Source organism: Phasianus colchicus, chromosome 38 (assembly GCF_987193195.1).
Source record: "Phasianus colchicus chromosome 38, bPhaCol1.hap1.1, whole genome shotgun sequence".
Lineage (NCBI taxonomy): Eukaryota > Metazoa > Chordata > Aves > Galliformes > Phasianidae > Phasianus > Phasianus colchicus.
The window spans coordinates 1466209-1482745 of NC_143473.1; the positions used below are offsets into that span (position 1 = coordinate 1466209).

General features: G+C 56.5%; 1 protein-coding gene across 6 annotated transcripts in view; it reads left to right on the forward strand.

The window, feature by feature from the left end:
* The first annotated feature begins 431 nt into the window (after positions 1-431).
* DHX34 (DExH-box helicase 34) overlaps positions 432-16537 on the forward strand; it is a 37345-nt gene continuing 21239 nt past the window's right edge. For 5 of the 6 annotated variants that reach the window (XM_090130025.1, XM_090130023.1, XM_090130024.1 and 2 more), the window contains exons 1-8: positions 436-2117; positions 7199-7510; positions 9707-9973; positions 11441-11543; positions 12148-12365; positions 13794-13968; positions 14056-14243; positions 15474-15575. In XM_090130025.1, coding sequence (XP_089986151.1) covers positions 726-2117; positions 7199-7510; positions 9707-9973; positions 11441-11543; positions 12148-12365; positions 13794-13968; positions 14056-14243; positions 15474-15575 — 2757 coding nt within the window. In that variant the 5' untranslated portion in view covers positions 436-725. Of the gene's footprint in view, positions 2118-7198; positions 7511-9706; positions 9974-11440; positions 11544-12147; positions 12366-13793; positions 13969-14055; positions 14244-15473; positions 15576-16537 lie in introns of all 6 variants that reach the window. The other variant, XM_090130026.1, reaches the window with a different exon arrangement.

Below are 16537 nucleotides of genomic sequence, written 5' to 3' on the forward strand. Positions count from 1 at the left end.
GGACGGGTGGGGCGGGATTGAGGAGGGGCTGGGGGGAGCCGGGGGGGGGGAGCTGTGTGGGGCTGGGATCTATGGGGCTGAGATCTGTGAGGCTGGGATCTATGGGGCTGGGAGCTGTGGGTCTGGGAGCTGTGTGGGGCTGGGAGCTGTGGGGCTGGGATCTATGGGGCTGAGATCTGTGAGGCTGGGAGCTGTGTGGGGTTGGGATCTGTGGGTCTGGGAGCTGTGTGGGGCTGGGATCTATGGGGCTGGGAGCTGTGGGGCAGGGATCTGTGGGGTTGGGATCTATGGGGCTGAGCTGTGTGGGGCTGGGAGCTGTGTGGGGCAGGGAGCTGTGGGGCTGGGAGCTGTGTGGGTTTGGGATCTGTGGGTTTGGGATCTATGGGTCTGGGAGCTGTGGGTCTGGGAGCTGTGTGGGGCTGGGATCTGTGGGTTTGGGATCTATGGGGCTGGGAGCTGTGGGGCTGGGAGCTGTGTGGGGCAGGGATCTGTGGGGCTGGGATCTGTGGGGCTGGGAGCTGTGTGGGGCAGGGATCTGTGGGGTTGGGATCTATGGGGCTGGGAGCTGTGTGGGGCAGGGATCTGTGGGGTTGGGATCTATGGGGCTGGGAGCTGTGTCTGAGTCCCAGACATGAAGCTGATCTCCCTGCCCCACAGCTCATACCCACAACCTCCCTCTGCGCCCCACAGCTCAGCCCCACCACCTCTTCCGCGCCCCACACGCCATGCGCTCGGACGACGATGTTCCCCCCCCTCCATCCTCGTGGGACTGGAGCTGCCCGCGTGCGCGGCGCCGGGCGGAGGAGCTGCACTTCGGCCCCGCGGGGCTCCTGCCCTGCAGCCCCGACTTCATCCGCGACTTCTGGGCCTTTTTCGAGCGGCTGCGGCGCTTCCAGAGCCGGAAACCTCCTCCAATCCCGACCCCAAAAAGCAGCAGGAAGGATCCCTCCCCACCCCGGACCCCAAAAAGCAGCAGGAAGGAGCTGTCGCCATCCCCAAACCCAAAAAGCAGCAGGAAGGATCCATCGCTGACCCCAAAACGCAGCAGGAAGGATCCCATCCCAAAACGCAGAAGGAAGGATCTGTCTCCATCCCCGACCCCAAAAAGCAGCATTAGGGATCCCTCCCCGACCCCAAAGAGCAGCAGGAAGGATCCATCGCTGACCCCAAAAAGCAGCAGGAAGGATCCCTCCCCACCCCCGACCCCAAAAGGCAGCATTAGGGATCCCTCCCCATCGCTGACCCCAAAAGGCAGCAGGAGGGATCCATCGCCACCCCCGACCCCAAAACACAGCAGGAAGGATCCGTCCCCATCCCTGACCCCAAAAGGCAGCAGGAAGGATCCATCACCAACCCTGACCCCAAAACACATCAGGAAGGATCCATCGCCGACCCCAAAACGCAGCAGGAAGGATCCATCGCCGACCCCAAAACACATCAGGAAGGATCCATTGCTGACCCTAAAACACAGCAGGAAGGATCCATCGCCGACCCCAAAACACAGCAGGAAGGATCCATTGCTGACCCTAAAACACAGCAGGAAGGATCCATCGCCGACCCCAAAACACAGCAGGAAGGATCCATCGCTGACCCTAAAACACAGCAGGAAGGATCCATCGCCGACCCCAAAACGCAGCATTAGGGATCCCTCCCCACCCCCGACCCCAAAAAGCAGCAGGAAGGATCCGCCCCCCCCCCTCAGCTTCCCCCCCCACTACGACGCGCTGCACCGCATCAACCTCACCCTCCCGGCCCCCCAAACCCCGCGCGGCTCCGCTGCCCCCCTGCCCCCCCATCAGCGTGCGGAGCTGCGCCGCGCCCTGCTTCACTTTCTGGACTTCACCCAGAAGCAGAACTTTGCCAAACTGGCCCAAATCCGGCGCGATCGCGCGGCGCTGCCCATCGCCGCCTTCCGGGAGCCCATCGTGGGCGCGGTGGCGCGGCACCGCGTGGTGCTGCTGGCCGGGGACACGGGGTGTGGGAAATCCACGCAGGTGCCGCAGTTTTTGTTGGAGGCCGGCTACCGAAACGTGGGCTGCACGCAGCCGCGCCGCATCGCCTGCGTGGCGCTGGCAAAGCGCGTGGCGCACGAGAGCCTCCAGCAGCACGGCGGGCAGGTTTGAAGGGGGGGGGGGGTTGGGGGTTTGGGGGGGTGCTGGAGTGGTTCTGTGCGTCCTTCGGTCCTTCCTTGTCCTGCTTTGGGCCGGGTTCGATCTGCTCTCAGCACGTTTTTCAGGCATCTTCTGCTGTCGGTCTGTTTGCATCCTGTTTTTCAGCCGTCTTCCATTGTTGACCCATTCTGCTCCCATGTCTGACCCGTTCTGCTCCCATTTCTCACCCATTCTCATCCCACTTTTCACCCATCTTCCACTCTTGATCCCTGATGTTCCCATTTCTGACCCATTCTCTTCCCATTTCTGACCCATTCTCTTCCCACTTTTCACCCGTCTTCCACTCTTGATCCCTGATGTTCCCATTTCTGACCCATTCTCTTCCCATTTCTCACCCATTTTCATCCCATTTTTCACCCATCTTCCATTCTTGAGCCGTTATGTTCCCACACTGCCCCATTCTGCTCCCATTTCTGACCCATTTTCATCCCACTTTTCACCCATCTTCCATTCCTGACCCCTTACATTCCCATTTCTGACCCATTCTGCTCCCATTTCTCACCCATTCTCATCCCACTTTTCACCCGTCTTCCACTCTTGATCCCTGATGTTCCCATTTCTGACCCACTCTCCTCCCATTCCTCACCCATTTTCACCCCATTTTTCAGCCATCTTCCATTCCTGACCCCTTACGTTCCCATTTCTGACCCATTCTGCTCCCATTTCTGACCCATTTTCATCCCATTTTTCACCCATCTTCCATTCTTGACCCGTTATGTTCCCATTTCTGACCCATCTCCCATTGCTGACCCCTTATGTTCCCACACTGCCCCATTCTGCTCCCATTTCTGACCCATTCTTACCCCATTTTTCACCCATCTTCCATTCCTGACCCCTTACGTTCCCATTTCTGACCCATTCTCCTCCCATTTCTCACCAATTTTCATCCCATTTTTCACCCATCTCCCATTCTTGACCCATTCTCTTCCCATTTCTCACCCATCTTCTGTTCTTGACCCCTGATGTTCCCATTTCTGACCCATTCTCCTCCTATTTCTCACCCATTTTCATCCCATTTTTCACCCATCTTCCATTCTTGACCTTTTATGCTCCCACACTGCCCCATTCTGCTCCCATTTCTGACCCATTCTTACCCCATTTTTCACCCATCTTCCATTCCTGACCCCTTACGTTCCCATTTCTGACCCATTCTGCTCCCATTTCTCACCCATTCTCATCCCACTTTTCACCCATCTTTCACTCTTGATCCATGATGTTCCCATTTCTGACCCACTCTCCTCCCATTTCTCACCCATCTTCCATTGTTGACCCCTGATGTTCCCACACTGCCCCACTCTGCTCCCATTTCTCACTCATTCTCATCCCACTTTTCACCCATCTTCCACTCTTGATCCCTGATGTTCCCATTTCTGACCCATTCTCCTCCCATTTCTGACCCATTTTCATCCCACTTTTCACCCATCTCCCATTCTTGACCCATTCTCTTCCCATTTCTCACCCATCTTCTATTCTTGACCCCTTATGTTCCCATTTCTGACCCATTCTCTTCCCATTTCTGACCCATTCTCATCCCACTTTTCACCCATCTTCCACTCTTGATCCCTGATGTTCCCATTTCTGACCCATTCTGCTCCCATTTCTCACCCATTTTCACCCCATTTTTCAGCCATCTTCCATTCCTGACCCCTTACGTTCCCATTTCTGACCCATTCTGCTCCCATTTCTGACCCATTCTTACCCTATTTTTCACCCATCTTCCATTCCTGACCCCTTACGTTCCCATTTCTGACCCATTCTGCTCCCATTTCTCACCCATTTTCATCCCATTTTTCACCCATCTTCCATTCTTGACCCATTCTCTTCCCATTTCTGACCCATCTCCTGTTGCTGACCCCTGATGTTCCCATTTCTGCCCCATTCTCCTCCCATTTCTGACCCATTCTCAGCCCACTTTTCACCCATCTTCCATTCTTGACCCATTTTCTTCCCATTTCTGACCCATCTTCCATTCTTGACCCCTGATGTTCCCATTTCTGACCCACTTTCCTCCCATTTCTCACCCATTCTCATCCCACTTTTCACCCATCTGCCATAGTTGACCCGTTACATTCCCATGCTGACCCCTGATGTTCCCACACTGTCCCATTCTGCTCCCATTTCTCACCCATTTTCATCCCATTTTTCACCCATCTCCCATTTCTGACCCATTCTCATCTTATTTTTCACCCATCTTCCATTCTTGACCCGTTATGTTCCCATTTCTGACCCATTCTCCTCCCATTTCTCACCCATTTTCATCCCATTTTTCACCCATCTCCCAGTCTTGACCCATCCTCTTCCCATTTCTGACCCATCTTTCATTCTTGACCTGTTACATTCTCACACTGCCCCATTCTCCTCCCATTGTTGACCCATTCTCATCTTATTTTTCACCCATCTCCCATGTCTGACCCATTCTCTTCCCATTTCTCACCCATTCTCATCCCACTTTTCACCCATCTTTCACTCTTGATCCCTGATGTTCCCATTTCTGACCCACTCTCCTCCCATTTCTGATCTATTCTCAGCCCACTTTTCACCCATCTTCCATTCTTGACCCATTCTCTTCCCATTTCTGACCCATCTTTCACTCTTGCTCCATGATGTTCCCATTTCTGCCCCACTCTCCTCCCATTTCTCACCCATTTTCATCCCACTTTTCACCCATCTCCCATTCTTGACCCCTTATGTTCCCACACTGCCCCATTCTCCTCCCATTTTTCATCCCATTTTTCACCCATCTTCCATTCTTGACGCATTGTTGACCCATTGTTCCCACACTGAGCCATTCTCTTCTCATTTCTGATCCATTTTCCTACCATTTTTCACCCATCTCCCATTGCTGACCCATTCTCTTCCCATTTCTGACCCATCTCCTGTTGCTGACCCCTGATGTTCCCATTTCTGCCCCATTCTCCTCCCATTTCTGACCCATTCTCAGCCCACTTTTCACCCATCTTCCATTCTTGACCCATTTTCTTCCCATTTCTGACCCATCTTCCATTCTTGACCCCTGATGTTCCCATTTCTGGCCCACTCTGCTCCCATTTCTCACCCATTCTCATCCCACTTTTCACCCATCTGCCATAGTTGACCCGTTACATTCCCATGCTGACCCCTGATGTTCCCACACTGTCCCATTCTGCTCCCATTTCTCACCCATTTTCATCCCATTTTTCACCCATCTCCCATTTCTGACCCATTCTCATCTTATTTTTCACCCATCTTCCATTCTTGACCCGTTATGTTCCCATTTCTGACCCATTCTCCTCCCATTTCTCACCCATTTTCATCCCATTTTTCACCCATCTCCCAGTCTTGACCCATCCTCTTCCCATTTCTGACCCATCTTCCATTCTTGATCCCTGATGTTCCCATTTCTGACCCATTCTCTTCCCATTTCTGACCCATCTCCCATTGCTGACCCCTGATGTTCCCGTTTCTGCCCCATTCTCCTCCCATTCCTGACCCATTTTCATCCCACTTTTCACCCATCTTCCATTTTTCCCCCTTCTTCCCCCCCTTCTCCCCTTTTTTCTCCCTTTTCCCCCATTTCCATCCCCTTTTCCCCCATTCCTCCCCCCTCCCCCCCCTCAATGCACTCTGACCCCCCTCCCCTCCCCCCAGGTCTCCCATCAGATCCGTTTCAACTCCACGCGCTCCCACTGCACCCAGCTCCTCTTCCTCATCCCCATTTTCCCCCCTTCTCCCCATTTTTCCCCCCTTCTCCCCATTTTTCCCCCCTTCTCCCCATTTCTTCCCCCCTTCTCCCCATTTCTTCCCCCCTTCTCCCCATTTCTTCCCCCCTTCTCCCCATTTCTTCCCCCCTTCTCCCCATTCTTCCCCCCTTCTCCCCATTCTTCCCCCCTTCTCCCATTTTTCCCCCCTTCTCCCCATTCTTCCCCCCTTCTCCCATTTTTCCCCCCTTCTCCCCATTTTTCCCCCCTTCTCCCATTTTTTCCCCCCTTCTCCCATTTTTTCCCCCCTTCTCCCCATTCTTCCCCCCTTCTCCCCATTTTTTCCCCCCTTCTCCCCATTTTTTCCCCCCTTCTCCCCATTTTTTCCCCCCTTCTCCCCATTTTTTCCCCCCTTCTCCCCATTCTTCCCCCCTTCTCCCCATTTTTTTCCCCCTTCTCCCCATTTTTCCCCCCTCCCCCCCATTTCTCCCCCTTCTCCCCCCATTTCTCCCCCCTCCCCCCCCTCAATGCACTCTAACCCCCCTCCCCTCTCCCCCAGGTCTCCTATCAGATCCCTTTCAATACCTCCATCTCTCCCTCCACCCAAATCCTCTTCCTCATCCCCCTTCTCCCCATTTTTCCCCCCTTCCCCCCATTTTCTCCCCCTTCTCCCCCCATTTCCCCCCCCTTCCCCTCCCTCCATCACTCTAACCCCCCTCCCCTCCCCCCAGGTCTCCTATCAGATCTGTTTCGACTCCACGCACTCTCCCTGCACCCAGCTCCTCTTCCTCATCCCCATTTCTTGCCCCCTTCTCCCCATTTCTTGCCCCCTTCTCCCCATTTCTTGCCCCCTTCTCCCCATTTCTTGCCCCCTTCTCCCCTTTTTCCCCCCTTCTCCCCATTTTCCCCCCTTCTCCCCCTTCTCTCCATTTTCCCCCCTTCCCCCCATTTTCTCCCCCTTCTCCCCCTTTTCCCCCCATTTCCCCCCCCTCCCCCCCCTCCATCACTCTAACCCCCCTCCCCTCCCCCCAGGTCTCCTATCAGATCCCTTTCAATACCTCCATCTCTCCCTCCACCCAAATCCTCTTCCTCATCCCCCTTCTCCCCATTTTTCCCCCCTTCCCCCCATTTCTCCCCCCATTTCTCCCCCCATTTCTCCCCCCATTTCCCCCCCCTTCCCCCCCTCAATGCACTCTAACCCCCCTCCCCTCCCCCCAGGTCTCCTATCAGATCTGTTTCGACTCCTTGCGCTCCCCCTGCACGCAGCTCCTCTTCCTCATCCCCCTTCTCCCCCCATTTCCCCCCCTTCCCCCCCCTCAATGCACTCTAACCCCCCTCCCCTCCCCCCAGGTCTCCTATCAGATCCGTTTCGACTCCACGCGCTCTCCCTGCACGCAGCTCCTCTTCCTGACCGAGGGGCTGCTGCTCCGCCAGGCGCAGCGGGACCCCCAGCTCTCCTCCTACCAGGTCCTGATAGTCGACGAGGTCCACGAGCGGCACCTCCACGCCGACGTCCTGCTGGGGGTCCTTCGGAGGCTGCTGCCCTCGCGCCCCGAGCTGCGCCTGCTGCTCATGTCGGCCACCATCAACATCGAGCTCCTCGCCCGCTACTTTGGGGGGGCTCCCGTGGTGCAGGTGCCGGGCAGGAGTTTCCCCATCTCGGTGAGGAGGGGGGGGCTGGGGGGCCGGCGGTGGGCTGCAGTTGGGGCCGTGGGGGTCGATTCCGAATTTGGAGTTTGGGGCTGAATCCCACATCTGGAGTTGGGGTCATTGGGGGTCAATCCTGAATCTGGAGTTGGGTCCTTGGGGGTCAATCCTGAATTTGGAGTTGGGGTCATTGGGGCTGAATCCCAGATCTGAAGTTGAGTCCTCAGGGCTGAATCCCAAATCTGGAGTTGGGGCCGTGGGGGTCAATCCTGAATCTGGAGTTGGGGTCATTGGGGCTGAATCCCAAATCTGGAGTTGGGGCCGTGGGGCTCAATTGTGAATCTGGAGTTGGGGTCATTGGGGCTGAATCCCACATCTGGAGTTGGGGCCGTGGGGCTCAATCGTGAATCTGGAGTTGAGGTCATTGGGGGTGAATCCCGAATCTGGGATTGGGTTCTTTGGGGTCAATCCTGAATCTGGAGTTGGGGTCATTGGGGGTGAATCCCGAATCTGGAGTTGGGGCCGTGGGGGTCAATCCTGAATCTGGAGTTGGGGTCATTGGGGGTGAATCCCAAATCTGGAGTTGGGGTCATTGGGGGTGAATCCCAAATCTGGGATTGGGTTCTTTGGGGTCAATCCTGAATCTGGAGTGGGGGTCATTGGGGGTGAATCCTGAATCTGGAGTTGGGGCCGTGGGGGTCAATCGTGAATCTGGAGTTGGGGTCATTGGGGGTGAATCCCGAATCTGGGATTGGGTTCTTTGGGGTCAGTCATGAATCTGGAGTTGGGTCCTTGGGGCTTAACCCCAAATCTGGAGTTGGGTCCTTGGGGGTCGATCCTGAATTTGGAGTTGGGGTCCTTGGGGCTGAATCCAGAATCTGGGGTTGGGTCCTTGGGGGTCAATCCTGAATCTGGAGTTGGGGTCATTGGGGTTCAACCCCAAATCTGGCGTTGGGTCCTTGGGGGTCAATCCTGAATCTGGAGTTGGGGTCATTGGGGCTTAACCCCAAATCTGGAGTTGGGTCCTTGGGGGTCGATCCTGAATTTGGAGTTTGGTCCTTGGGGCTGAATCCCAAATCTGGGGTTGGGTCCTTGGGGGTCAATCCTGAATTTGGAGTTGGGGTCATTGGGGCTGAATCCTGAATCTGGAGTTGGGTCCATGGGAGTCAATCCTGAATCTGGAGTTGGGTTCTTTGGGGCTCAATCCTGAATCTGGAGTTGGGTTCTTTGGGGCTGAATCCTGAATCTGGAGTTGGGTCCTTGGGGGTCAATCCTGAATCTGGAATTGGATCTTCAGGGCTCAATCCTGAATTTGGAGTTGGGGTCATTGGAGCTCAACCCCAAATCTGGAGTTGGGTCCATGGGGGTCTATCCTGAATTTGGAGTTGGGTTCTTTGGGGCTGAATCCTAAATCTGGAGTTGGGTCTTTGGGGGTCAATCCTGAATTTGGAGTTGGGGTCATTGGGGCTGAATCCCAAATCTGGAGTTGGGTCCATGGGAGTCAATCCCAAATGTGGAGTTGGCTTCTTTAGGGTCAATCCTGAATCTGGAGTTGGGTCCTTGGGGCTGAATCCAGAATCTGGGGTTGGGTTCTTTTGGGTCAATCTTGAATGTGGAATTGGATCTTCAGGGCTCAATCCTGAATTTGGAGTTGGGGTCATTGGGGCTGAATCCTGAATCTGGAGTTGGGTCCTTGGGGGTCAATCCTGAATTTGGAGTTGGGTTCTTTGGGGCTGAATCCTGAATCTGGAGTTGGGTCCTTGGGGGTCAATCCTGAATTTGGAGTTGGGGTCATTGGGGCTCAACTCCAAATCTGGAGTTGGGTCCCTGGGGTTCAATCCCGAATCTGGTATTGGGTCCTTGGGTCTCAATCCCAAATTTGGAGTTGGGTTCTTTGGGGCTCAACTCCATATCTGGAGTTGGGTTCCTTGGGGCTGAATCCCGAATCTGGAGTTGGGTTCTTTGGAGCTCAGTCCCAAATCTGGAGTTGGGTTCTTTGGGGCTCAATCCCAAACCTGGGGTTGGGTCCTTGGGATTCCATCCCAAATCCCGTATTGGGTCTTTAGGGCCAGATCCCTTCTTTATGCCTTGGGATTTGGGGTTAGAACCCCACCTTTACAATCGGGACATTTTGGGGCTGAATCCCCCCCATCAGATTCCATCTTTTGGTGCCAACCCCAACCCCTCCCACCCCCCTTTTTCCCACCCCAGGTCATTTACAACCCCATCCCCAAGGAGGAGGCGGAGGTGATGACCCCAGGCAGATGGGAACGTTTGGACCCCCGACCCTATTTAAGGGTTTTGGAATCCATCGACCGGCGCTGCCCACCGGAGGAACGTGGGGATCTGCTGGTGTTCCTGAGCGGGGTGATGGAGATCAGGGTGGTGATGGAGGCGGCCAGGGACTATGCTGAAAAAACGGGGCGCTGGGTGCTGCTGCCCCTGCACAGCGGGCTGCCCGTTGCAGAGCAGGATAAGGTGCAGGGGGGGGGGGGAGGGGTTGGGGAGGGGTGGAGGGGGGGTAGGGGAGGGGGGTCGGGGGGATTTGGGGGAAAGGAGGGGGATTTGGGGGGATGGGGGGAGGTTTGGAGGGAATAGGGGGAGATTTGGGGTGGGGGAAATGAGTTTTGGGGGAAAGGAGAGAGATTATGGGGAATAGGGGGAGGTTTGGGGGAAAGGAGGGGGATTTGGGGGGAACAGGGGGAGGTTTGGGGGGAATAGAGGGAGATTTGGGGGAAAGGATGGAGATTTGGGGGGAACAGGGGGAGGTTTGGGGGGAATAGAGGGAGATTTGGGGGAAAGGATGGAGATTTGGGGGGTATAGGGGGGGTTTGGTGGGGAATGGGGGGAAACCTGGGGGGAATAAGGGGAGATTTGGGGGGAATAGGGGGAAGTTTGGGGGGAAAAAATGAGTTTTGGGGGAAAGGAGAGAGATTATGGGGAATAGGGGGAGGTTTGGGGGGCAAAGTGAGAGATTTGGGGGGGATGGGGGGAGATTTGGGGGGAAAGGAGGGGGATTTGGGGGGGTTGGGGGGAGGTTTGGGGGGAATAGGGGGAGGTTTGGGGGAAAGGATGGAGATTTGGGGGGAGTGGGGGGAGATTTGGGGGAAGAGAGGGAGATTTGTGGGGAATAGAGGGAGATTTGGGAGAAAGGATGGAGATTTGGAGGGGATGGGGGGAGATTTGGGGGAAGGGATGGAGATTTGGGGGGAATAGGGGGAGGTTTGGGGGGGGAAAGTGAGTTTTGGGGGAAAGGAGAGAGATTATGGGGAAAGGTGGGAAATTTGGGGGGAATAGGGGGAGGTTTGGAGGGCAAAGTGAGAGATTTGGAGGGGATGGGGGGAAATTTGGGGGGACTGGGGGGAGGTTTGGGGGAAAGGATGGAGATTTGGGGGGAATGGGGGGAGGTTTGTGGGGATAGGAGGAGGTTTGGGGGCGGATAGGGGGAGATTTGGAGGGGAAAAGTGAGTTTTGGGGGAAAGGAATGATGGTTTGGGGGCTAAGGATGGAGATTATGGGGAAAGGAGGGAGATTTGGGGGGGGAAGGGGCAGATGGGGGGAATGGGGGAGATTTGGGGGGAATAAGGGGAGATTTGGGGGGGAATGGGGGGAAACTTGGGGGGAATGGGGAGGTTTGGGGGAAAGGATGGAGATTTGGAGGGAATGGGGGGAGATTTGGGGGGGAACACTGAGTTTTGGGGGAAAGGAGAGAGAGATTATGGGGAAAGGAGGGAGATTTGGGGGGAAAAGAGAGTTTTGGGGGGAGAGGAGCGAGGAATTTGGTGGAGAGGAGGGAGATTTGGTGGAATCGAGCGATGTTTGTGGTGGGAAAGGAGGGAGGTTTGGTGGGAAGGGGAGAATTGGAGTGGGAAAAGGAGAGCTTTGGGGGAAGGAGGGATGTTTTTTGGGGGAAAAGGAAGGAGTTTTGGTCACGTTTGCCCCCAGGTGTTTGACGTCCCCCCTCCTGGTGTCAGGAAATGCATCCTGGCCACCAACATCGCTGAGACCTCCATCACCATCGATGGCATCCGCTTCGTGCTGGACTCTGGTGCGCCGCAGCCCCTCCTGCCCTCCTGCCCAACTCCTTTCTTTTCCTCCCTTTCCTTCTTTCCCCCCTTACTTCCTCCTTTTCTTTCCTCTCTTGTCTTTCCTTCTTTCTCCCCCTTCCCTTCCTCCCCCTTCCCTTTTCCCACAGTCTTCCCCTCCTTCCCCTTCTCCTCCTTCCCCTTCCCTTTCCCTTCCTCCCCCTTCCTCTCCTTCCCCTTCCTTTTCCCCTCCTTCCCCTTCCCCTTCCCCTCCTTCCCCTTCCCCTCCTTCCCCTTCCCCTCCTTCCCCTTCCCCTCCTTCCCCTTCCCCTCCTTCCCCTTCCCCTCCTTCCCCTTCCCCTCCTTCCCCTTCCCCTCCTTCCCCTTCCCCTCCTTCCCCTTCCCCTCCTTCCCCTTCCCCTCCTTCCCCTTCCCCTCCTTCCCCTTCCCCTCCTTCCCCTTCCCCTCCTTCCCCTTCCCCTCCTTCCCCTTCCCCTCCTTCCCCTTCCCCTCCTTCCCCTTCCCCTTTCCCTTTCCTCCTTCCCCCCTCCTTCCCCTTTATCCCCTTGCCCTCCATCCTTTCTCCTGCCCCCTTTTCCCATCCCACGTTTCCCATCTCTCCCGCAGGGAAGGTGAAGGAGATGAGTTACGACCCGCAGTGCAAACTGCAGCGCCTGCAGGAGTTCTGGATCAGCCGCGCCAGCGCGGAGCAGCGGAAGGGCCGCGCCGGTCGGACGGGGCCAGGGATTTGTTTCCGCCTCTATTCCGAGTCTGACTTGGAAGCTTTTGCTCCGTACCCAGTGCCAGAGATCCAGAGGGTGGCTCTGGATTCCGTGGTGCTGCTGGTAACGGGTTCCTCACCTTTGGGGTGGGCGTTCCGCCATTGTTTCTCCTTGGGTTGGGGGTTGGGGAGGTGCGAAGCTCTGTGGTCCTTTGGGGTATCGCATCGTTTCGCCTGTCTGTCAGCCTTCCTTCTGTTCTTCTCCTTTGTTTTCCCACCTGTCCTCCTTTCCTTCCTTCCGCCTCCATCCTTCCTTCCGCCTCCATCCTTCCTTCCGCCTCCATCCTCCCATCCCCTCCATCCTTCCATCCCCTCCATCCTCCCATCCCCTCCATCCTCCCATCCCCCTCCATCCTCCCATCCCCCTCCATCCTCCCATCCCCCTCCATCCTCCCATCCCCCTCCATCCTCCCATCCCCTCCATCCTCCCATCCCCTCCATCCTCCCATCCCCCTCCATCCTCCCATCCCCCTCCATCCTCCCATCCCCCTCCATCCTCCCATCCCCCTCCATCCTCCCATCCCCCTCCATCCTCCCATCCCCTCCATCCTCCCATCCACCATCCACCATTTTCCCTTCCATCATCCACCCCATTCCTTCCCACCGTCTTCATCTCAGCATCTGTCATCTTCCTTTGTTTTCCTCCTCCTTCCTTTCTTCCTTCCCCCTTCCCTCTTTCCTTCCCTCCTTGTTTCCCCTTCCTCCCCCCCTTTTTTCTCTTCCCTTCCCTTCCCTTCCCTTCCCTTCCCTTCCCTTCCCTTCCCTTCCCTTCCCTTCCCTTCCCTTCCCTTCCCTTCCCTTCCCTTCCCTTCCCTTCCCTTCCCTTCCCTTCCCTTCCCTTCCCTTCCCTTCCCTTCCCTTCCCTTCCCTTCCCTTCCCTTCCCTTCCCTTCCCTCCCCTTCCCTCCCCTTCCCTCCCCTTCCCTCCCCTTCCCTCCCCTTCCCTCCCCTTCCCTCCCCTTCCCTCCCCTTCCCTCCCCTTCCCTCCCCTTCCCTCCCCTCCCCTCCCCTCCCCTCCCCTCCCCTCCCCTCCCCTCCCCTCCCCTCCCCTCCCCTCCCCTCCCCTCCCCTCCCCTCCCCTCCCCTCCCCTCCCCTCCCCTCCCCTCCCCTCCCCTCCCCTCCCCTCCCCTTCTCCTCTCCTCTCCCCCCTCCTCCTCCCCGTCCTCCTCCCCTCCTTCTCTTCCCCCCTTCCCCTCCTTCTCCTCTCCCCCTTCCCCTCCTTCTCCTCTCCCCCTCCCCTCCTTCTCCTCTCCCCCTCCCCTCCTTCTCCTCTCCCCCTCCCCTCCTTCTCCTCTTCCCCTCCCCTCCTTTTCCTCTTCCCCTTCCCCTCCTTCTCTCCTTCCCCTTCTCCTCCTTCTCTCCTTCCCCTTCACCTCCATCCTCCCTTTTCCCTCCTCACTCTTCCCTTTCCCCCCTCCCTCCCTCCACCCATCCCTCCATCATTATCCCCATTTTCTCACCCCCCGCCCCCTTTCTACCCTCCCACCTCCAGCTGAAGAGCATGGGCTTGGGCGACCCCCGCTCCTTCCCCTTCCTGGACCCCCCCTCATCCTCCAGCCTGGACTCAGCCCTGCGTTACCTCCGCGCTCAGGGCGCTTTGGACGACGCCGAAAATCTGACGCCCATCGGCGCGCTGCTGGCGCAGCTCCCCGTCGATGTGGTCCTGGGTGAGAAACCCCCCTCTCCATAAAAAAAACAAAACACCCCACCCTTAAAATTAACCCCTTCCCCCCTCCTCCGTTCCCACCCCGCAGGTAAGATGTTGGTGCTGGGGTCCCTTTTTGATCTGGCTGAGCCGACGCTGACGGTGGCGGCGATGCTCAGCGTCCCGTCGCCGTTCCTCCGCCTCTCGGATGCCGAACGCGCCGCGGCACGGCGGGCGCTGGAGAGCCCCCACGGGGACCCCCTGACTCTGCTCAACGCCTTCAACGAGTGGCTGAAGGTGAGGGGGGTGGTGAAACCAGGAGGAAAAGGGTGTTTTTGGGGGAGGGGGGACAAAAAAAAACTAAAACGAAACGCTGCAACCGCGGCAGTTTGGTGGCGGAGAAATGCGCAAATGGCACCGTTTTGTGCGCGCCGAAAGCGTCTGCCCCAAAGGAATCCGGCCCCAAAACAACCCCAACAGAACCCAACCCAAAGGACCCCACCTCCAAAGGACCCCTCTAAAGGACCCCACCCCAATTTGGGGTCTTTAAGGCATAAAACCACCCAAATTTTGCATCGTGGAAACACCCAAACGTCCCCAATTTGGTGCCCCTCAAAGGGTCTGCCCCAAAGGAATCCGACCCCAAAACGACTCTGATAGAAGCCACCCCAAAGGACCCCACCTCCAAAGGACCCCTCTAAAGGACCCCACCCCAATTTGGGGTCTTTAAAGCATAAAACCACCCAAATTTTGCGTTGTGGAAACACCCAAATGTGCCCAGTTTGGTGCCCTTGAAAGCATCTGCCCCAAAGGAATCCAACCCCAAAACGACTCTGATAGAAGCCACCCCAAAGGACCTCACCCCCAAAAGACCCCTCTAAAGGACCCCACCCCAATTTGGGGTCTTTAAGGCATAAAACCACCCAAATTTTGCGTCGTGGAAACACCCAAATGTGCCCAGTTTGGTGCCCCTCAAAGCGTCTGCCCCAAAGGAATCCAACCCCAAAACGACTCTGATAGAAGCCACCCCAAAGGACCCCACCTCTAAAGGACCCCTCTAAAGGACCCCACCCCAATTTGGGGTCTGTAAAGCATAAAACCACCCAAATTCTGCATCGTGGAAACACCCAAACCTCCCCAATTTGGTGACCTGGAAAGCGTCTGCCCCAAAGGAATCCAGCCCCAAAAATGGCCCTGACAGAACCCACCCCAAAGGACCCCACCTCCAAAGGATCCCTCTAAAGGACCCCACCCCAATTTGGGGTCTTTAAGGCATAAAACCACCCAAATTTTGCATCGTGGAAACACCCAAACCTCCCCAAATTGTAGCCCTGAAACCATCCAACCCCAAAACAACCCCCTACTCTAAAACCCACCGCCCCCCACAAAGGACCCCCCACCAATTTGGGGTTAATTAAACCATAAAACCGCCCTGTTTTTTACATCATGGAAAGACCCAAACGTCCCCATTTTGGTTACCCCAAAACCAACCCCCAGCCCACCCCCCATTTTGGTGCCCCCCTGCAGATGAAGTCCCAGCGCTGCGGTGCTTCTCGGCGGTGGTGCCGGCGGCGCGGTTTGGAGGAGCAGCGACTTTACGAGGCTGCCAACCTACGGCGCCAGTTCCAGGTGGGTTCTGGGTCCCCCAAAACCCCCCCATTTTACCCCAAACTCACCTCAGTTTCGTGTTCATCCCACCTCAAATTGCCCGATCCCACCCCAATCCCGCCCCAAATCGCCCCAAACCACCCAGTCGCGCCCGCTTCTCACCCCAAAACCACCCAATCTCTCCCCAAAACCTCCCAGTCTTACTCCAGATTTGCCCAAAGGAGCCCAATCCCACCCCAGAATTGCCCCAAGTCACCCAATCCTACCCCAAAAGCTCTCAATCCCATCCCAAAGCCACCCAATCCCACCCCAAAACTGCTCACTCTCACCCAACCCCACCCGAATCCTGCCCCAAAACTGCCTCAATCCCACCTTATTCCTCCCCAATTCCACCCCAATCCCACCCCCAAAATCCCACTCCAAAATCACCCAATTTATTCCTCCCCAATCCCACCCCAAAATCACCCCCAAAATCCCACCCCAAATCACCCCATTTATTCCTCCCCAATTCCACCCCAATCCCGCCCCCAAAATCCCACCCCAAAATCACCCCATTTATTCCTCCCCAATTCCTTCCCACTCCCACCCCAAAATCACCCCATTTATTCCTCCCCAATTCCACCCCAATCCCACCCCCAAAATCCCACCCCAAATCACCCCATTCATTCCTCCCCAATTCCACCCCAATCCCACCCCCAAAATCCCACCCCAAATCACCCCATTTATTCCTCCCCAATTCCTCCAAAATCCCACCCCAAAATCACCCCATTTATTCCTCCCCAATTCCTCCCCAATTCCACCCCAAAATCACCCCCAAAATCCCACCCCAAATCCCCCCATTTATTCCTCCCCAATTCCACCCCAATCCCGCCCCCAAAATCCCACCCCAAAATCACCCCATTTATTCCTCCCCAATTCCTTCCCACTCCCACCCCAAAATCACCCCATTTATTCCTCCCCAATTCCTCCCCAATCCCACCCCA